The 21,558-nt window shown below is 53.2% G+C and overlaps 1 protein-coding gene across 3 annotated transcripts; it reads right to left on the bottom strand.

Annotated features, from left to right (window-relative positions):
- Positions 1–27: 27 nt before the first annotated feature.
- Vill (villin like) lies at positions 28–17,612 on the bottom strand. 3 transcript variants are annotated; one of them, XM_046436954.1, is made up of 20 exons: positions 17,563–17,612; positions 13,163–13,229; positions 12,924–12,998; positions 12,391–12,596; positions 10,930–11,038; positions 9,640–9,750; positions 9,142–9,341; positions 8,699–8,777; positions 8,509–8,607; positions 7,640–7,856; positions 7,257–7,357; positions 5,259–5,396; positions 4,991–5,149; positions 4,274–4,453; positions 3,574–3,719; positions 2,573–2,717; positions 1,126–1,308; positions 842–922; positions 386–649; positions 28–207 (listed from the first exon to the last, which is right to left on the bottom strand). In XM_046436954.1, exons 2-20 carry the CDS (start codon positions 13,226–13,228, stop codon positions 94–96), a joined length of 2,673 nt encoding a protein of 890 aa, XP_046292910.1. In that variant the 5' UTR covers position 13,229; positions 17,563–17,612; the 3' UTR covers positions 28–93. The 3 variants fall into 3 exon arrangements, with proteins under 3 accessions (XP_046292910.1, XP_046292909.1, XP_046292913.1); XM_046436953.2 differs by having other exon boundaries at positions 17,443–17,579; XM_046436957.2 differs by lacking the exon at positions 17,563–17,612 and having other exon boundaries at positions 7,640–7,775; positions 13,163–16,880.
- Positions 17,613–21,558: the final 3,946 nt, after the last annotated feature.

The raw sequence follows: 21,558 nt of genomic DNA, 5'->3' as shown, positions 1-21,558 counted from the left end.
GTCTGAAGGCACACATACCACACCTGGTGCACACCACTGCCTTTTATTGGCAAAGGTGAGGGGGCCTGGGGGTGTGAGCAGAGCCCCCCGGACTCAGAAGAAGCCCAGCTTCTTTTTCTCCTGCTGCTGCTTCCACTTGGCCATGCCGTAGAACTCCTTCTTGGATTTCCCAAAGATGTCTTGGAAGTCAGCGTCTGAGAGATAGAACTGGGGGAGGGATGTAGGGGAGGTTGTCATGAGAGCCCAGAGTCCTGTCCTACCTAGAGATGTCATCAGGGCACTGCCACCCATCTGGGACATGCCTCCCAGCCCTGCACAATGGGCTGATGGTGTCCTGGGCTCCTCCAGCACAGCATTAGGTGTGGGGCAGTAAGTGGTCACCCACCTCCTTGCGGGTGGGGTCCACACCCTGTGGAAGGTCCTCAACGGCCTGGTACCTCAGCCGTTCAGGGGGCAGGCTCCCACTGTCGACCAAGCTGACACTGCTGCTGCTGTTGCTGGTGCTGATGCTGGTGCTGGCACTTCTGCCGCCTACCCTGGGCCCCAACTCCATCTCTGAGATGTCCTGGGTGTCTTTGATGGCTGGCAGGTCTGGAGGACCTGCTCTGCTCTCGCCTGGCCACTGGGATAGCTGGAAATTGTTGATTTCCTGTCCAGAGAGGGGAACTCACGCTGGGGAAGATTGGAAATAAGCACTCCTCGGGGAGGCGACATTGAACCCACTTGCCTTTTGCCCCCAGCTGCAACCCTGGCCACCTACCAGGCCCCTGCCCACTCTGGATTGTGCTATCCAAGCCTACACCACTGTGGGCAATGCCACGGTAGGGTTCCCAGTACTCACTGCTGTGATCCCAGAGATGGCAGATTCTGTTCCCAAGTGGGAGACCCCACTCTTCACCACCTCCTCATAGGACTGGTTGTTCTGGGGGCAAGAATGAGGTCAATTATTAGGGCTGGGCAGGATGAAGGGGCACCCCTGGGATAAGGCCAGTGAGAACACGGTCAGATCTCCCTCACACGTGTTGGAGGTCCCCAGCTAGACCAGCACCTCCTCCTTCAGTTTGCTCAGGGAGGTCCCGCTCCCCCCAAATGAGGATGGGGCTAGGGGTTTGGGGCCTCACTCACCGACCACATGTAGGGGTCCCAAGTGGAGAACCATCCTGTGAAAGTGGGCGGCTCGTGGCCTTGCTTGACCAGCACGATGGGCGTGGCCAGGCTTCTCCCTGCTGGATGGGTCCTCAGGTACTCCTGGCCCCAGGCCACCGCGTCCTTCCGCTCACTGGCGGCAGCACCAAGCCACAGGAATATCTGGGCCACAGAGGGGGCCTGGTCTGGGACATGTGGAGGGGCTACCTGGAGCCACACACCTCCTCCCGGCTTTCTGCCTATCTGATGACCTCAGAACCCCACCCACACAGCCCTGGCCAACCGGACACACCCAGCACGCTGCCACCCACACAACAGTGAACACAAGAAGGTCCGCATGCATTCATGCATTCATCCTACAGATATTTATTAAGCACCCACTGTATGCCAGGCACTGGGGAGTCAAAAATTTAAAAAATAGATAAAAATCCCTGACTTTTTTTTTTTATGAGGGAGCAAGTCACATGTATGTCTGAGGAGACAATGAAGAAGAAGCCACCAGTGCAAAGGCCCTGAAGTGACCATGCGCCTGGCATGTTGCAGGAACAGCAAGCAGAACCAGCAAGGGGTGGGTGGGAGGAAATCATGTCGGAGAGCTGGGGCTGGCCAGGTTCGGCGCAGCTGCTGAAAGGGCTCGTTTTTTTCTGAGGTGCATGCCCACAGTCTTGCCCCAACCCACATGCTGCCACAGACGTGGCCTACCACAGGCACAGTGATACAAAGGCACACAAGCCTCCCTTGTCATCCAGCCCGACAGCAAATCACAGCCACATATATTGCCATGCTCTGTTGTCCAACACATGGTGTGACAGTCACACATGATCAGCCACTTACACCACTTTGGAAAGTCACACAGAAACACAGTGGCACAGACACACAGAGTCACTCGGTTGCTCACACCCACCTCTGATCCTGTGGTTCCTTTCTATCTGCCACATATATATGTAGGCAAATGAGCATGCACACACACACACACACACACACGTACATGAGTCTCATGGTAGAGACCCCAAGGTCTGGCCAGTTCTAGTCAGTTACTTGACCCCACAGTCACTGACACATCAGTCTCCCACCCAACCGCATGTCCAAGTGCAATAGTCACACAGAATCACCCCACACGCCTGTGGTCAGTCCATCCACTGACAGTTACTCACTCCACCCTGACAGGTCCAGCCAAGGTGTGCCATCAGTTGGAGCTACGCACAGCATCATAAGATACTCAGGGTTACACACAACTACACACATGGTCCCGGTCAGACGAGACCCATAGAAGACTCAGTACTTTCACACAGTGACACAGACAGCCACATGATTGCACCATTAATGTCTTAGTCACTCATTCACAGCTTATGTGGAGTCATACCCAGTTAAACAAATACAGACACACCCGCATTCACACTCCAGCCAGGCAGGAGTGGCCGCTTACCTCCTGCCAGGTGTCCAGCAACATGATGTCATACTTGTCCAGATCCCCTTGACCGAAGAACACCACTTCTGAGAGGACCAGGCAGCCTTTCTGGCTGGAGCACTCAAACAGTCGTGGCTGGAAGCTGGCGGCCTCTTCCGGGAGCCTGGCCAGCACGAAGCATGGGGCACAGAGGTGCTGTACCTCTGCAGCCTGGGCCCTGCCCACCCTCAGCACACAGCACCCACCCCAGGGCCAGGAGGCAACTTCTCTGGGGTAGGAGACTGGGCCTTCCTCTTGGCTTCACCCACCCCATAATTCTCTCCAGGAGCACCCTGCTCTTCCCTGGGCTGCAACATTCCTTTCTGTCCATGGAGATCGCAGACTAGGTGATCTATCTGTCCCCAGCCAGCTGTGACACCAGCTGTCCCATGAATTTCCCTGGAATGGACACTGGGAAGGGTTTGACAGCACCCCCTCTGGGAAGGGAGAGTCCCCTAGGCTCATCCTGGGTGGAGTGGCCTCAGGCCCTGGGTCCGGGAAGGGAAGCTAGGCTGGGCTGGGTGAGGGGATGATCGTACTGAGCCCAGGAGACTCAGCAGGTGTGGTGCAAAAACAAAGCCCCACAGTCACACCAGCAAGGCCTGGAACTTAGCCACCTTTCCCCTTAAGGTCTAACTCTGCCCTTTCCTCCAACATATACCTCATTCAATTACCCAGGGGGGGCCAGAAGGGGAATGTTGAGGAACAGTGCCTTTGCCCAGGACAGTGACACTGCAGGGAGAGGATTAGGCCAGCAGAGGGCACCACTTCCCCTACGCTCCTGGAATCTTCTGATCCCAGTTACCCAGGCCTGGCGAATGAAGGGTGAGCTTTGTTCCTGAGCCTCTGGGGGGTAGATTTGAGAGTCCTCAGTCCTAGTCATCTCTCTAGCTCTCTGTGTGACCCTTGATTAGTCACCCACCCCCTATGGGCTTCAATTCCTCCTTGGGATAAGAACACTCTCCTCCCAATCCCGTTACCTCTTGCTGCTGGGGTAGGGCGCCCGGCCCCCCAGGGCCTCCCAGAAGTGGGGAGGCTCCTGACCCTCTAGCACCGTTTCCTTGTCATTCCCGGAAATGACAGTGACCACTGTCCGTGCCATCTCACGCTGGTCACCGTTACAGCCCTGGCAAGCATAAAGCTGGGTCAAGCCCCACAGGGGGCAGGCCTTGGCCTCCAGTCCTACCTCCCACTCACCCGGCCTGTGGGAAGTTGGGCCTGAGCCACAGGAGACCCAAGCTGATGGCAGGGCATGTGTGAGCAAGGAATCTATCTCCCTTCTTTCCCCTCTAAGACTCAGTTTTTCCGGCTGATCAGGGTCACATGTTCTGGATCCCCCTCTGCATCCAGAGTATGAATGGGGATTCCCAGGCTTGGGGGTGATTCATGGTTCAGGCTGAAGTTCATAGAAAACTCCAGCAAACCAGAGTAGGCCTTCCCCTTTTCCCAAGAGACTTGGGATGGGCTATGTCTTCTGCTTATGGCAGGAAGGAGGGGAGGGACCCTGGGCCAGGTCTGGCTCCAACCCATGGATTTGCACATCCACGTGTTGCTCTGTGACTTCCTCCAAGTTCCATCAGGAGTGCTGTGGCTCTTCACCCTCACCCCTAACCTCACCCCTCATTGGCCTATTTTGGGCCTGTCCCCAGGCACGAGTCAAGCAGTCAGTCCTATAGGTACCTTCCCGAACCAGAGGTAGCAGACACCAGCTGTGACTAGCAAGAAGACCTCACTGGAGTTGAGGGACGGGGCTCGGGCTGGCACCTCCATGGTCCTGGTGTCGTAGCCGTCAGTGCCTTGCACATGGAAGAGCCTGGGGACAGAGGCTGGCTGCCCCTTCCCGTGGTGCCCAGTGCTCCCCTAGAAGAGTGCTAGGTCTCAGGCTGAGGCAGGGGCTGGGGGGGGGCGTTGCCTCTCTGTCCCAGTAGGGACAAACTGCCTCAAGACTCAGGCCAACACTGTCTTCTGGACCCTCTGAATGTGGAGTGTGGGGATCCATCAGTCTAGGACAGGAAAGCAAGCCCTTTGTAAATGGACCCCTCACCCTTCTCTGCAGGGTCAGGGCACAATGCCCAGGCCTTGAAGGTGGAACATGGGTGCCGCAGTCCGGCTGCAGCGGCACATGGGGAGCAGTTCTACCCGGGTATGACATCACTGGGTCCCTTTTGACTCAGTTTCCTTGCCTGTGTTCCTGCTCCATGCTTATCTGTGGGACTAGGGGAAGAAACTCGAGTGGGGGTCCCCCTTGGGATTCCTGGGCCTTGGACAAGCACCAGGAAACCACGTGCTGGAATGCTGGACCCCAGACCTGAAGAGGTGTTTAGCAAGTTCATGCAAGGGCTACGGCCATGTCGAGGCCTGGGGAAGCTGCCCCTGCAGCAGCAGGGTGGGCCCTACCTGGAAGATCACCAGCTGGCCTTGGAAGATGGCAAGGAAGTGGGGAGGCTCACTGCCCATTGTCACATGCTCCTGCACCAGAGCTCCCTGGTACAGGTGGTCCAGCTCCTCAGCATTAGAGTGCAGGGCTTTGGTCTCTTCTGCTGTGGCCTGGTGGCCCTGTGGGGTTTGGGGAGACAGTGATGGCCCAAGGCAGCTCTCACATTTCCTTCTCTGGCTCTAGTTCTTAGACTTTAAGGTGTGCACCACCCGCCTCCAGCCGGTGCACCTGCCATAAGTACAAGATGTACTGGATGCGGCCCAGTTTCTGGTATGTGTAGAGGATGAGGTAGCAGTTGCTTGAGCACAACTGTCCATGATGCTTGGAATCCACGGGCTGCCTGCCTGAGTCCTGGATGCACCACATCTGAGGAGAAGGGAACCAGTGGGCAAAGGTAGCTCCTCTACCTGAACCAGCCTGCCTATCCACACCTACCCAGAAAGCTCTCTTTCATTCCTCATCTTGTGTAGGTAAGGAGCTCACCCCAGCTCTGCACCCTCCCCACGCTCTGTGCTGAATCTACAGGTGACCCTTTTCCCCCATGAACCCCTGGAACCCATCACACCTGAGCTGATCTGCTCTCAGCCAAGACTGAGTTTGCATGTGGTACCTAAGTAAACGAGTGGCAAGGACTACAAAAGATGTGACATGGACCACCCTGCCCCACCCTCACCCCAAGTCCTAGCCCCTCCAGCCACAGCCCTGGTCAGGGGCAGACAGGACCTCACACAGACACTGTTCAGGCCAGGTCAGCAGAAGTCAGGCCTCGAAACATTAGGGAACATGCCCTTTTGGCTTTCAAGTGTCATTAAAACAACAACAACAACAACAAAGCCTGCTCGAAATCTGAGAGGAAAACACTTCCTCACATTTGTGAGTGTTCCTCCAAGTAGCCACCCTTTGGAGCCAGGTAGACAGACCCTGGTCAAATTGCAGTTCTGAGTGGTTAGCAGTGAGGCCCTCAAAGCTTTAGATTTTCCCACCTGCAAATTGGGGATCCCAGCACCTACTTCACTTTGACTCTACAGGCCAGGAAACAACGTCTGGGCATCCTTTACCCACACAAAGCCCAAAAGCTTCTCTGGGGGAACTTTTCCAGAACCCTGCCTTTTGCAGAAGATGCTCATCTGGGCCTCACACCACCCAAGAGTGGCACTTACCTGGCAACCAGGCCTCCCATCTCAGGCCTCTCTGCCTGCTGCCCACTGCCTCCTCTCCCTGTGCTTGGAGCCTGGGTCTCCTTCCCTCGCTCCCTTGCCTACCTACGGGCTTCCCTGCCTTGCTCTCTCCCTGCGGCCCCCTCTGTCTCTCACAGTGCACCCCTTTTCCCCACCTACTTTTTCCTTGCCCTGAACCCCCAACTCTCCCTACTCGTCCTGCACCCATCTCTTCCTCCTCTCGCAGTCTCCTCCCCACTCCCTGCCTTTCCCAGTCTCCTTACCCACCCCGCATCCCATCTTCCCCTCTTGGTGCTTCTCCTCCTCCTCTCTTTGTCTCCCACCACTCACTTCCTCTGCCCATCTCTATTAGGGCAAATGTAGGAGGCATCTTGTATTCCTCTGACCTCAACCTTCCTCAAGAACTAGGACCCCTCACCAGTGGTCCTGTTTCTGTAATCTCACAGCATCCCCACATCAGCCTTGGGACCAGATGGGACCAATTTCTGCCCTCACTTTATAGATTTAACAATGGAGGCCCAAAGGATACCAAGGCCTCGAGGGTCAGCCAGCAGATCAATGTGCAGTCGTGTGCTGCATGGAGCCTGGAAGTGGCCTTCAACACCTGTGGCTCCTAGCACACTGGTCTGAGACCAGTGAGTGGTTCACAGTTGATGACTGTGTAGGGGGCTGAGTATAGGGGGCTGAGATAGATTATGTGTGGCTGTGCATCTGTGTTGGTGTTGACCATTGTGTGACTGCCGTCACGTGTGATACAGAGTCATGCAATTTCTTATTTGCACTTGTGCAAACTATGATGACGCAATTACAAAGTATGAGTACCTTTGTCTGTATTGTCATATGTATGGGCTTGTCAAACATATAACTATGTATGATTAGGCTTGACTGCATCAGTCAGCTGTCAGGCAGTGTTTGTGTATGTGCACGTGTTACTGGTTGTCCCCAGTTGTGTGTGGATGTGCATCCGGGTGTCCTAGGGTCACCTTAGATAGCACCTGTATGGTTTACCAGTGGGCAAAGCATAGTCAGTTAAATCAAGGCCCCTCACCTCCACCTTCCCAGAGCCGTCGTCCACCATCCTGAGCTGGGCCGCTAGCTCTGGCTGGCTGTGCAGCTTGCCCACGTCCAGCTTTACCTGAGTGGATCTACCTGAAGATGAGACAGGGGATGTCAACGGAGCTTTCGGCTCAGGTCCCAGCCTCCACCAGCCCGGCCCCGCCCACTCTTCCCGGTCCCTCCTAGACTCCAGGGCCCTCCCTGGCCAGTCCTGACGCTCCGGCCACGCCCCTTCACTCTTAGTGCTGAGTTCTGTCCAGCACCCCTCAGGCCACGCCCGCTCCGTCTCTCCCCTCACGTCGAACCACCTGTTCCTGCCAGGCCCCGCCCCCTCCCGGCAGGCCCCGCCCCTCCAGCCCCGTCTCCCCTGCGCACCTGTGCGGTCCAGCTTTTTCCTGCCCAGCTCGTGAGTCCACGTCCGGAAGAGCTGCTTGAACGCCGCGGACTCGGCGCCGTCGTTCACCACCTCCACGTTGGTGTAGGTCGGGTAGCCCTTGGCCTGGATAAAGCCCTGGGGCGGGGACTCGGTCAGGCCTGCGGGCTGCGGGCTTCGGGCTTCCATTGCGCTCCACCTCCCGGGGGCCGCCCCCCACTACAGCGGCAACAGCAGCTCAGCTCAGAGACGCGTTAATTAACAAGTTTGTGACCCATTTAACAAGCCGACACTGTCATTACCGACTTCTCTGAGGTCCCTGTGGGCAGACAGAGGTCCCCAAGTCCCAGCCTAGAGAAGAGCTGGCCATGACAATTCATGCAGACCCAGGCCAAACCACTTCTACCCCCCACCCCAGAAAGGAGGGGACACCCAGTGCAGAAGGCTCCCAGACTATATATATATATTACATATATATTATTAGATATATTATATATATATATTACATATAATATTATATATATTACATATATATATATATATATATATATATATATATATATATATATGAAATCAATCAGGGTAGGGTGCATCCACTTTCTGGCTCCAGGTTAGGGTTTCCTCTCCTTTGGGACCCCAGGATGTGGATATTTCCCAACTCGTTGGGAAATATGACAGTGTCGGCTTGTTAAATGGGTCACAGACTTGCTAATTAATGCTCTCAGAGCTGAGCTGCTTTTGCCTTTTCAAAGTTCCCCCTCCCTTAGATCCCCAGGAAGGGGAACCCCCTGCCAGATTTCAGGGCCGGTCCCCTCCCTAATCAGACCCCAGAGCTGTGCTGTGTCTCTCAGACAGGGACCCAGGGCCTCACCACAGCCCTGCTGAAGGCAGCCTTTTTCTCCTCGACGTTGGACATATGTCCCTGCCATAAGTAGATCTTAAAGCCACCCTGGTCCAGGATGTAGCAATCCTAGGAGCCAGGACAGGTCTGGTCAGTAGGTGGTCCAGACAGCTGGACTTGTGGAGTAGAGATGAATCAAGGGGCTGGGGGCTTTCCTCACCTCCTCCTGCAGCAGGTCCTGGGTTAGGGGGCGGGTTGCCAATTCCTGTATCACCAAGTCCTTGCCTTTTTCATAGACACTGGGGGACAGGCATCCAGGTTATGGGCAGCCCAGTCCCTCCTTGGCCTGGCTTTACCCTACCCCTGTTTAGAACTTCTACTAAAGGCATGGGTGCTGGAGGGAGTTGTGGCCTTGCGGTAGAGCCTTACACAGCTCCTTGACCTTCATGGGGCCTCATTCCCTCATCTGCACAAAGGTTTCCCAGTAGGGTTGCCACACATCATTTGAGAGTATAGGATAGACCCAAGGTCCCACATGCCAGGTCCCAGAAATCCATCTGCTTTTACTGGAGGGCTTTCTAGAGTTGCTGTGCTATTGTAGTAATGCTGGACAACCAGTCCTGGACTGTTCTGCCCACCCTGTCCTCCCTCAATTCTGCTCACTGGTAGAGGCGGACATTGGCCTTCTGCAGCTGGTTAATACTCTTGGTGGGCATGGCTGCAGGCAGATTGCCCACTCTGCAACCCAGCACAGCCTCCATGATATGCGTGGGGTCAGTGACTTCAACTCCGTCATCCACTATGCCAATCTGTGCACGACCACCACGTTCCCTGTCCCGGATGCTGCAGGTCAGAACCAGGCCCTGTGGAGAGGAAATGGCAGTCAGGCTTCCCAGGTGTGCCCTCATTCTGGCAGCCCAGCTCAGATATTTCCTGTCACTGCTCAGCTCCCAGAGGCAGGGATGGAGGGAAGGGAAAGCTGTTGTCTCCTCCCTCTGGCATCTGGGGGGCTATCACCAGTGCAGGGGCTGAACTCAGCTTGTGCCTAGTAGGTGCTTCTCAGATTGAGGTGGAGAGTTCAGCCTACTTCTTGGGGTAGACAGAGGATAGAAACCTGTAGGACCAAGCCCTGCACCCCCAGTTCCAAGGGCAGACACTGACCCGAGACTTCTCAGAAATGCTGGTCTTGGACCCATTCCACTGTATCATCACCATGCCCAGGTCCAGCAGGAAGATGTCTCCTTTATTAAAGCTGTTCCAAGACAGCTCCACCTGCCAGGGTCAGGAGGAACAGGGAGGGAAAAAAAGTATGTCATACCAGCAGCACCCAGCCAGAAGGGAGCATAGCTAGAGTGTGTCACTTAGACACATGAAGCCCTGTGACTGTAATACCACCTATCACGATGTGCAGGCATGAATCTATGTAATCAAAAGTGACCTGGAGGGCAGCTCTCTGTGTCTGTGTACATCTCTAAGCATGCGTGCTTGTAGACAATGCTATATCCACAGGGCGAACATGACTAAGCATGACACTTTTCATTCAAAGTATGTTTAAAGCTGCACATGTGTATACAGGTAGGATGTATGCATTTATCTGTGTGTACATGTGTGGGAGTATATCAAATATGAACAAGTTTGTGTGCTCATGGTGACAGTGCACATGTGCTTGTGTGGGGACAGTGTGTATCTATGGATAGTTATCATCCAAATGGAAACACTTTTGAGGATAAAAGAGGGCACTCTAAATAATTATGCCAGGATAATAGTGAAACTTAATACTGTATGGTGTCCCAGCATGACCAGGGATGTATGGTCACTGGATCTGTGGGTGACAGTGCAGAGCCTGTGGAGGGCTGCCACATACTATGCAGACTGAAGGACCTTGGTTCACACTGTTGACATTGTACTCCTGAGTGATCACTACACCACATTCCGGCCTGATGGCAGTATAATAACTTGATCTAACAAGATCAGTATCTTCCTTAAATTTCTTGACATCTGGAAGCAAGGGGTTCTCTGTGCTGATTTGCACATGAATATCATATGGACTAGAGTATCTCTGAGGGTGTAAGGAGAGACAGTGTGGGTGCCTGTGGGTGACAGTGACAGTATAGTGTATGTGAGAGAGCCTGAGACTCTGCACTCCTTCACAAATGTGCCACCTCCCATTGTGCTGCTTACAAGGACCAGATGCACCATGTTATCTGCCTCACCTGCCCAAATTCCTAACACGTCCATGAGACAGGTGAGGAAGAGGGTCCAGGGAGCCGTGGCAGAGGTGGGGCTGGAAGACTGGCTCTGCCTTCTCTTCTTATTCGAGACAGGCCTCTGGGAATGCTGACAGCTTATCTCCACCCCCACATTCTCTGCCAACTTCCACACTTCCTTATACTTCAGTATACTCAGTCCAAGCTGAGTCCAGAGGTCAAGTGCATTCCTGGTGACCCTCACCTCGGTGGCAGACACGTGCTTCCTCGCTTTGATGTGCAGCAGTCGCTGGATGTTGTACATGTTGGTCTCCACATGCTTGACGTCAGAGGCTAGGCCCCCCTTCCTGTAGCTGAGAAGGGAACGGGTCTCACTTAGAAATGCACACTGCCATGTGTAGGAATGAGTGAAAAAGTGAGCACATGCACATGTGCATAGGGGATGTCATGTGCCTGTTCCGTGCATGTTAGAGTAAACTTGAGGCATGAATGTGTGTTTTATCCATGTGTAGAGATGTGGTCATGTGTGCATCTATGTATATGTGTATTCATTTGGAGGTTCAGTGTATATCTATTTACCCATGTAAGTCTGGATGGGAGTACGTGGAAATGGGTAACGACATAGATATGTTCAGGAGGACATGACTATTTACACATGGGGGGTGTGCCCATCTACAGGTGGACATGCACAGGGGGTTGTATGTGTTTCTGCATATGCATGTATACTTGTGTGCATGTGTTCATGTATATACTACATGAACAGTAGGCCCAACTGTATGAAGCAGACATGGTCAGATATTGACAAGTTCCTATGTTCAACCTAAATATATTACAATTATTAATTTAAAAAACATTAAAGTAATTTATAGCAAAAGACATTTCTTTACATATATATGTATACACATATATGTGTATATATGTGTGTGTGTGTGTATATATATATATATATATATATATATATATATATATATATATATTTAGTTGTAGATGGACATAATACTTTATTTTATTTCTTTATTTTTATGGGATGCTGAGGCTCAAACCCAGTGCCTCACTCATGCTAGGCCAGCACTCTACCACTGAGTCACAACCCCAGCACCCCCCAAAAGACATTTCTACCAGCACAGCAACATAGAAGAAAACTCAAAACAATGTTGGTGTCTACTCCTAGGTATATACCCCAGAGAAATAAAAACATTTGTCCACACAAAAACTTGTATACAAATGATCATGGTGGAAACAGCCCAAATGTCCATTAAGTGAATAAATAAAATATGGCATATTCAAACAATGCAATAGCATTTGGTAACAAAAATAAATTATTAATAATGCCTGATACAACATGGATGAACCTTGAAAACAGCATGCTAATTGAAAAAAGCCTGTTATGAAGGACCTCTTGTTGTAAGGGTGATAAAAATGTTCTCAAACTGCTCATGGTGCTGGTTGGACAAGCCTGTGAAAATCACTGAATGGCATATTGAAATGGGTGCATGGTATGGTATGTGGGTCGTATCTCAACAAAGTGTGCTCTCTCTCTCATACACACACTCTCTCTCACACACACAAATGCACGTACACATACACACATGCACACACACATTCCATTTAGCAAATGGGGGTAGTCATCCCAAGGCAGCCTGAACATTGGATTCACCAGCGGGGCTCCCAGTCCCAGTTCCTCCCTACTCTGCCCTGCACTCACATGACTCCCGGATGGAAGTAGCTGTGGAAACACTCGGACTCATGGCCCTGCACTTCCCGATGTTGCACTGTCCGGTCCCCCAGCTCCTCTTGCAGGTGCTGCACAAAGGTGCTTGCAGCGCCCTGAGCCTCTGTGCTTGCCTCCTTCCCGATCCAGTAGTGCAGGTCGCTGGATGCTTCCTGTGTGGCCTTTTTGCTCTGGGGGACCTAGGGTCCATGTGTTTGTGAATGTGGGGGTGGGCAGGCAGAGGAGCAGGAGCAGGGAGGAGTCCAGGCATCAAGGCCCAGGTGGAAAACTTAGGTAAAGGGTGTACTGAGGGCCGTGGAGGAGATGGTGGGCAGATGCTCTATGGACAGATCGTGAAGGGGCAGCAGGGGCTAAGAGGGATCAGGGCAGCAGCCCCCCCTTGGGGGAGGTGATTCTGGGGCTCTCAGCTTGCCTCTTTCTAGGGCAGAGATGGTGTCTGCACCTTGGAGTCTCCAGTGCTGGGCCATGTCACCCTCTGTCCCAAACACAATCCCCATGTGACTCACATGGAGGATGATATAGCAGTGTTTCTCAAAGAAGTTCCCGTAAGCCTTCTCAGGTACTGGCACCATCTTTAGGTTCTGGGAGAAAAAGGTGCCATGTGACCACTCAGAGACCTCCCTCCACCTACAAACTCCACCTCCTGTGTAGGGGAGAGAGCTCTGGGTTGGGGGCGGGAGGAGCCTGGTTTCTGAAACCCCACACCTTCCATGTCACCATCTGTGCCATGTGTTAGACCCCTTACCTCGATGATCCATATGTGGAGGTCTCTGTGGCTGTCGATGGCTGGGAGGCCCTTGTTATTGTTCATCCTAAACCAAGCAGAAAAGAGAGAGGACACAGGGAACAAGAGCCAGAGTTCTCAAGTGGTAGGTCCACCTTCTGGCCACCTGTTCTCCGGGCTCCAAACAAGAATTCTTCCCACCTACAGCTCTCCAAAGCACCTTCGTCATGAAGTGTGACTTTCATTAGGAGGGCTCTGTAAACACACAGGCATCAGAAAACCAGGACAGGCACTGTAGACCAGATACGGAGACTTTGCAAACAGAGACCTGGGTGTGCTCTTAGAACAGGGCTGAGCTCTCTGGGCAGGGGCAGGCTTTGAAGCCAGCAACCGCTGCAAATAGGGAGTTAGAAACAGACTATGCAGACAGATGCAGGATCTGCTTTCTGGGGCACTTGCTGCAGAGAATGGTAGGTTCTACAATCAGGCAAAAGCTCTGCCAGTAGGAACAGATTCAACAGGCGGGGACAGACGGCCAACAGGGACAGGCTCTTGAAATAGAACTCAATCCTGTAGACAAAGACAGGCTCCGCACACACAATCGAGCTACAAATAGACACAGGTTTTCCAGGCAAAGTTAGGATCAGGCTATGCCAACAGCAGGGACCTACACGGTGACAGGCTCTGAGGACAGAAAAAGGCTTGCAAACAGGTGAAGGCTTTGCAAGCAGGTACAGTTTCCTCAGACTGAAGAAAGGGTTGCAAAGTCTCCGGTTCTCTTGATGGAAATGATGGTGTGTGTGTGTGCAAGGACGGCCTGTGCAGCAGACACAGGCACATCCCAGGACAATTGAGACAGGCTGCGCAAACCAGCAATGACTGTGAACACTGACAAAGGCTTTACAAACAGTTATGGGTGTTGCAGGCATGTGGGAGCTTTGCAAACTGGGAAAGGCTCTGCCAACGTGCATGGGGACAAGCCTCAAGACAGGGACTCTTTGTATAAAGGACAGACTCTGCAGACATGGACAAGTTCATAGATGGGCAAGGCTCTGCAAACAGGTGTCCCATTTTTGGCCAGAGAAAGGCCTCGCAGATGGAGGCAGGCTCTGTTTGGCATGAGCGTGCTCTGTATGCAGGGTAGCCTCTGCAAACAGACTCAATTCCTACTTACAGGGAGATGGGAATAGGCCAGGAAAATAATCATGAGCTCTAAAAAGAGATCAGGCTCTGAAAAAAGACTCAGGCCCTGTAAACAGAAAATCCAGAGACGTGATTTGCAGATAAGAGATTTTACAAGCCAACACAGGGTCTTCAGACAGACAGGTTCTATAAACAGTGGTGGTTCCTCCAGAGAAGGAGGAGCTGCCGAAGGAGTGGCAGGAGTCAACTTTGTGTGCCAGCACATCTTCTCCACATGTAGGCAAGACTGAAGCAGGGCTGGGTTCTGTGGAGGGCCCTAAGCCCTGTGCCCTGCAAATGGGTTGGGCTTTACAGAAGAAGATCAGTTTTGAGACAGGTAAATGTTCTGTAAATAGGGAAAGGGTCTCTAACAGGTACACATGGAAATAGGAATAGAGTTTTGCAGATAAAGGCTCTGAAGATAGGGGTGTGCTTTGCAGAAAGACACTTATGCTCCCAGACAGACAGAGCCCTCCCACCCCCCAGCAGGGTAAACTTCATCAGAAAAAATCCTACAAGAAGACAGTTTCTACCCAGGGAAATTCAGATAGGCTGGGCAAACAGGCACAAGTCCTGACAAATGCCAAAGATGCTACCCATAGACCACAGAGAGAACCCAGGCCCGAGATAGAAAGAGCTCCTGTCATTAGGGACACAGTCTGAGGTAGAGACACTCACGTGGAAGGAACTGTTTCTGCTAAGGGGGACAGGTGCTGCTTGAACAGACAAAGCTTTGCAAACAGGGGCAGTGTCTTTATGTAGAAAAATGTGTCCCAGACAAAGGCACCAGACAAGTTCTGCAGACAGGGATGAGCTGAGCATGCACAAAAGCTTCTGCAGGGAAAGCAAATCTAATGCCCAGGGAAACTGGGACCCACTGTTGAAAGAGCCCCGGAGTCTGAAAACAGAGGCTTTGGGCAAAACCAGGCTCTGCAGAGAGACAAAGTTCTATAAATCCAAGACAGAGTGCACACAAGAACTGTCTCTGAGGACTGTGACAGAGTGCAGCAAGTGACAAGGTCAGCTGGCCTGAGCATTGGTCAAATGAGGCATAAGCACTCTTGACAGATTCTTGAAACTGGGCTGACCTCTAACACAGAGACTCTGCAAACTGACCTGGGTCACTTAGGTTTGGACTCTATGGTTCTGAGTGTGCAGAGGAGGGAGACAAACATGAGGTATTGGAGGAAGGCAGGCTCTCTGTTCTGTTGATTTTCTTACATCTCAGCAGATTGCCATCGACCCCTGGGGCTCCCCTGCACAACTCCTTCAGAAATGTGTGTGTGAGGTTTGGTCATTCTTTCCTGCACGGAAGTCTTTGTGCATTTAACTTAAACCCTGCCAGCTGCAGCTTTCCCTCCTTGCTGCTGCTTTGCTGAATAGACACCCAATCACTTCTTTCTGAGTCTCTCCCTTGGGCCCCTGGTGTGATAGTGACTCTGCTACTCTGGCCCCTGCACTCCTCCCTGGCAGAGCGAGGTGAGCGAGGGCAGAGGAGAAACACAGAGTTGTAGAATCAGAGGCACAGAGCTACTGGCAGAGCGGCTCTTACTCTGCTGTGGTGTCCAGGGCCCCCGAGGGCCACTCAGGCCCTGGTGTGCTCACAGTGCACTGTGTAAGGTGGTCGTGGGAAGGGAGATGGGGATTGCCCAGGGCTGAGTCAGTTAGCAGTCAGCCAGGAGGTTAGAGCTGTGTTCATCACACATGCAGCCCCTCCTAGCACCCCATGGAAACCATGCATGATGTTGGCTTTGGCCTCCCACACAGGAGCCGAAGATTCCTGAAGGCAGGGGCTTGTCCTCTTATGTACCACAGAATCCCAGCAGGTGCCCAGCAGATGGGAGGTAAATGAATGAAGTGTGTTGCTAGTTGTGACTGAGTGAACGTGGATGCAGAAGAGAGTCACCTGTACATCTAACTGTCCCTAGAAGTCCCTAACCTGTCATCTAGAACTGTTGTAGGTGATGGCCTGTTGGTGTGACAATGACATGTGTGACAGACAGACACGATGGCCATGAAATGGTGATTTTGAGCAACTGAAAATGTGACACTATTGTACATAGTTACGTGCAATGGTGACCTGCAGCAGGACTCTGAGTGACAGGCAGAAATAGTGATCAGTGTCAGTGACCAGGGACCTAAGCAAGCAGTAAGCAGAAGTCCAGGACCTACGGGATGTAGTTCTCCTAATAGTGTGGCAGCCTTGGAGGACAGAAAGGCTACATGTGAGACAGGAAAGATAGACAAGCAGCCAGAAGATTGGGACTCGGCTGGTTTCACGGGGGCAGGGGGCAGCATTACCCCCAGGGTGGCTGGGAGGATGCCCAATGTGGAGTTTAGCCGGGGGAGCCAGACTCTCAGGCTGCCAGGGCTGAGGCCCCAACCCAGGTCACCAGTGTTCACCATCTTTCAACTGGTTTCTGGGGGAGATAGGAGGAAGGGATGCTTAAAAAGTGGGGAGTTCCCTCTCTCCCCAATACCCTCTTCTTTCATCCAGGCTGTCTCTTTCTCCTCAGGGGACGGCTCCCTCCCCAGGGCAAGGTCCCCAGTCCCACAAGACCCCCACTCGTGTATTTTACCTCTCCCTGTACGACTCCTTTCTACCACATCCTGTGGTTGGGACCCCCCCCCTCCACCCCCATGTCCTCTCCTCTTTCCAGGAAGCTCCCTTCTCTTCCTGGGGTGCCCCTCTACTCAGGGCCTTTCCTCCTTTCCCAAGGTGCCCTCTGCCCCCAGCCCCTCCCTGCTGGCCTCCTCTTCTCTGCCCTGGGTCACCCACCCCCACTCCCTTCCTCCTCCAGACTCTCCCTTCTCCCTCACAGTGCCCCCTCCTTTCCCTGACTTCCCCTTTCTCCCTCCAGGCGCCCCTCCCTCCACCAGTGCCCTTTTCTCTCCCCCAGGTGCGTCCTTCCTTCCAGACTCAGGGGTGACTTCAAGTTCCAGGAAGGGGGAGGGGCACTGCTTGCTGGGGGAGGACAGGGGAGCCTGGCCAGGGGGAGGGGAGGGGTCTTAGGCAAACCGATTATGGGTGTCAGAGACCCCACTCACCCACAGAATCTGCCGCTTTCCTCCCACTGGACTGCCTGGCCACAGTCGCCCTGCCCCCTGGGTGATCTCACCTGCTGGGCTGGTGGCCGCTCCCTCAGTTCTGCTGGCCTCTGCTCTGGGACTCCATGCCCTCCACCTGGGCTAGCAGCAACCCCTCTCCACCCGGTCGGTGCCCCTCTGCCCAGGCCTACCTGCTGGAAATGCTCCCACCTTCTCCCTGCCTGTGGGCAGTGCTAGTCTGGCAAGGGGCCAGGCTCTGCCCACTGCCCCACCTCCCCCACTGTAACTCAATCCCAGCTCCCGCCCTGCAGGACACACCCGACCACTCAGTACTCAGAGGGCTGGGCATTCAAACTTAATCAGTTAGTCAGTCCACAAATATTGACTGAGTTGTCTGGGAGCCAACCCTCTCCCCATGGCCTGGCAGACTCACCTCCTGGGTACCAGTGGCCTGAGAAAGTAGGGGAATGGAGACCTAGACCTAGACCTCAGAGCTAGGCTGAGAGGTGGAATATACTGTGATTTCCTTCTCTGGAGCCCAGATGGGCTCCTCTTGGGCCAGGACACTGAAGCAAACTTTAGAAGGAAATAGAACTAAGGCTGGGAGTGGTGGGTTAGGTTCTGTGAGATCCAGGTCACTGCGGGAGATGGGGAAGGTGGCCACAGCTCCCTCTAGGTATCTCTGCTCTCTCCACCTCCATCTCTGAATTTGGGCTGGCTGCCCGGCACAGCCCTCCCCAGGGAATCTGATACCCATCGTGGGAGAGGCCATTCCAGCCCTTGCAGAGAAGTCGGTTCTCTCATACCTCAGGCCACACCTCCCCTGCTTTCCCACTGATTGTGGGGTGCAGGAGGTGCTGGAAATAGTGCCTTCCAGAAACTCCTAAGGCACAACCTACCCTTAACCTTAGGCTACAGGCCTCAGTCCCAGCCAAGGCCTTGCCAGTGTAGGCAGCCCCTTCAAGGACATGCACTAAACCCTGTGCTCTGGCCCCAAGACAGGTTTCCTGTGCCTACTCTTCATCCTACTAAGGTTCCTGTCATAGTGGTGAGGGGATCCAGGAACTCTGGGCCAGTCTGTGCCTAGTAGGACCACATCCAGAGCAGGCCTGTGTTTAACAAATGCAGTATCCCTGGGTCCCTATGTGTGAAGGATGCCTATGCCACAGGGTGGTCCCTCTTTCTCAGTGTGTCTGTTTAATACCCACATGTGACAATATGCCTGTCTGTCCCTGTACCTGACAGTGAGTTTTTGGCCCCATCTGTCCATACCTGACTGCCTGTCCCTGTGCCCAGCAAAATTCTGTGTCCTCACTCTTCCCCACTTCCTTGTCTCCTGATTCCTCCTTGATACTCTATTGGTCTCTGTTCCCACATTCCCTGGAAGTGACTTTTTCCTAGATCACCAGTGGTGGCTGGTCCTGTCACCATCGCCCCCTCCCTCTCATTCCATCTCTCTCCTTTGGGCTTCTAAATGTCAGGGGGCACAGAGCTCAAGCTGTAGCTCCTGTCTCTTTCTAGCTGCAGTCCCCAGGTGGTAAATACCATGGCAACACTGGTGCCTCTCCTCTCCCCCTCCTACTCCTCTCCCCTACCCTCTTCTCAGCCTCTGTCCAGTCACATCTCTTGGGCACACCCAATCTGGCACATATACCCCAGGCCTCTCAGACCTACCTTCACTGAGCCCAAGGTACGTGTTCGATGGACATCCAAAGGGTTGTTCAGCCCCAAACCTGGAGCTGTCCCAGGGTTCTTTTCCCTCACATTCACCCATAGGGCAGCCCCTGGACCGTCGGTAGCTGGTTCTGCACGGATCCTGGCCAGCCCTCTCCCGACTCCGACCCTGTTCCAGGAGCCAGCCTCCACCAATAGGTAGCATGAGCTGCCCCCTCTGTCTCTGTCCCCCCCTGGTATGATTTTCATTGTCTCACAGTAGCCAGGGGGATGTTTTTTTCCAAAATTATAAAAATTATGGTAAAATAAGGGGCTGGGATTGTGGCTCAGTGGTAGAGCGCTCGCCTAGCATGGGCGGGACCCGTGTTTGATCCTCAGAACCACATAAAAATAAAGGCATTGTGTTGTGTCCATCTACACCTAAAAAATAAGTATTAAAAAATTATGGTAAAATAAGTCATTCCTTGGTATCCACAGAAAGCTTGCTTCTGGATTCAATGGGAATACCATAACCTGTGGAGGCTCAAAACCCTTAGGTAAAATGGAGTCATAGCTGCCCATAACCTGCACAGTCTTCCCATGTACTTTCAGTGTCTCTAGACTACTTATACCTAATGTAATGTCAACATCACGGAAACACTTGTTATCCTATATGGTTTACAGAATAATAACAAGAAAAAAGCCTTTACTAGTTCAGTTCAAATTTTTTTTTTTGTCAATCATTTTCTATCCAGGGTTGGTTGACTCCCTAGATTGTGGAATCCATGGGCATGGACAGCCAAATGTGTGCTTAGTAAATGATTGTTGCCATATTCCTGTGGTTTGTGTGGCCCAGTGTGTGCGTTCGTGTGCATGCGTGTGCGTGCCTGCACTTTGTGGGGCTCCAGCCTGCAGCAAGGCTACAGTGGAGTCTTCCCTGCAGTCGGGCTCCTGTCCCTGCCCTGGCACCTCCTGGCCGAGTGACTTTGGAGACATTTCTCAGACTCTTTGAGCTATTTCCTCCTCTGAGAGGCCACAGAGATGTAACCACTGCAAACTCCATTCTGGGCAGGACATCCCACCTTGCATAGTCCCAGCAGCTTAAGGAAGGCACTAGGACCTCTCCAAGTCCCCTCCCCTCAGAATTATCTGGACCCTGGGACCCAGGGGACACCGCCTGGGCAGACCTACCCCATCCCAGAATCACATCAGTAGACCACCTGTGATCCCAGCCCAAGAGAGATAGCAGGAGGGCAAAGGGCCTGGTCTTTTGTGTCTGCCCTGAATAATCTCTGTCTCCATCACACCTTGGCACAGAGGGGAAAACTGAGACTCAGAGTAGGCTCACAGGCAGAACGAGAGGGACGGGGGCCAGCCTCTCCCTTTTCCCTTTCCCAGAGGAAGAAGAGGGTGCTACCACCCCTCCCTCTATTGCTCACCGTCTCATGGTCATCCTCCCCTATCCCAACCTCCCCTATGGAAATGAACTGGCGCTGAGTACCTAGTCTCACAACCTCTTCCTGTCTATGGTGCTTAGGGATCTACCACCAACCTCACCTGGCAGGTTCCCAGAGCTACTTTGTTCCTGCCAAGTCCAACCTGCTCTGTGTCAATATTGACCCAGGTGGAGGAGTGGTCCTGGGAAAACCCACCCCTCCCAGCCTCCCTCAGGTACCCTGGGTCCCACTCCCTAGTGGTGTCCTGGTCTTATCCCAGGCCTTCCAAGGTACTTCCTCCCCAGGAGACCCTCCTGAGGGACAAGGAGGGGGAGCGGGAACTGCCGACTGGGGTTCTGGAGCCGGCTGCCTGCAGACATCCTGGGCCCTAGCTCTGCAGTGGAGCAGCAAGGGGCCCACGGGAGGGGGGCTGCAGGTTGTGGGAGGAGCAGTGACTCAGTCCCCAGAGCGGGACCACCAAGGAACAATACTGTGGGAATCCCAGGGTGTTCAGAACAGACCAAAGGCTGGCCCTTGGCCCCTGCAAGGGGGTGTCACTCACTTGTCCATGTGACAAGGGGTGTGTGGTATTGCCTGGCAGCACACCCAACAGACAGGCTTGGGTCAGAACAGTCACCCGCCCTTGTACAGGAGGTTCCACAGCTGGGTTCTGTTCCTGGGCAGTGTGACCAGGGCTCAGATGTGCAGTGGAAATCTGCCCTGCTCTCCATCTCGTGTGACAGCACAGTGCTGTCAGAACCAGGGCTCTCATCAGGCCCCTTCCTCATTTTCACTTTGGGAGAAGCTCCAGGTGCCCAGGTGAGGCTTTCTCTACTTTTCCGGATTTCCCTAATTCTTAGCAATGAACATGTATGACCTTTTAGGGAAAGCAACCCAGGCCGTTCCCCATGCCCATAGATCCTTTGCCATAGCTGGGCATCAGGCCTGGAAGTTTTAGGCAACTTGCTTTTCCTCCATAGCATTACTGCAACTCTGGTCCTCTGAGGGGCTTAAAATAAGCACAGTGCAAGTGCTGGCCCTCAGAAATTTGAATTTAAGTGGTTGGGATCTGAATCTTTAAGAGCTCCAGTGATATTG

This window comes from Marmota monax, unplaced genomic scaffold (genome assembly GCF_021218885.2).
Source record: "Marmota monax isolate L192 unplaced genomic scaffold, Marmota_monax_Labrador192_F-V1.1 WCK01_AAM20220418_F8-fsc00021, whole genome shotgun sequence".
Classification (NCBI taxonomy): domain Eukaryota; kingdom Metazoa; phylum Chordata; class Mammalia; order Rodentia; family Sciuridae; genus Marmota; species Marmota monax.
This window is presented reverse-complemented; position numbering and strand designations above follow the sequence as displayed.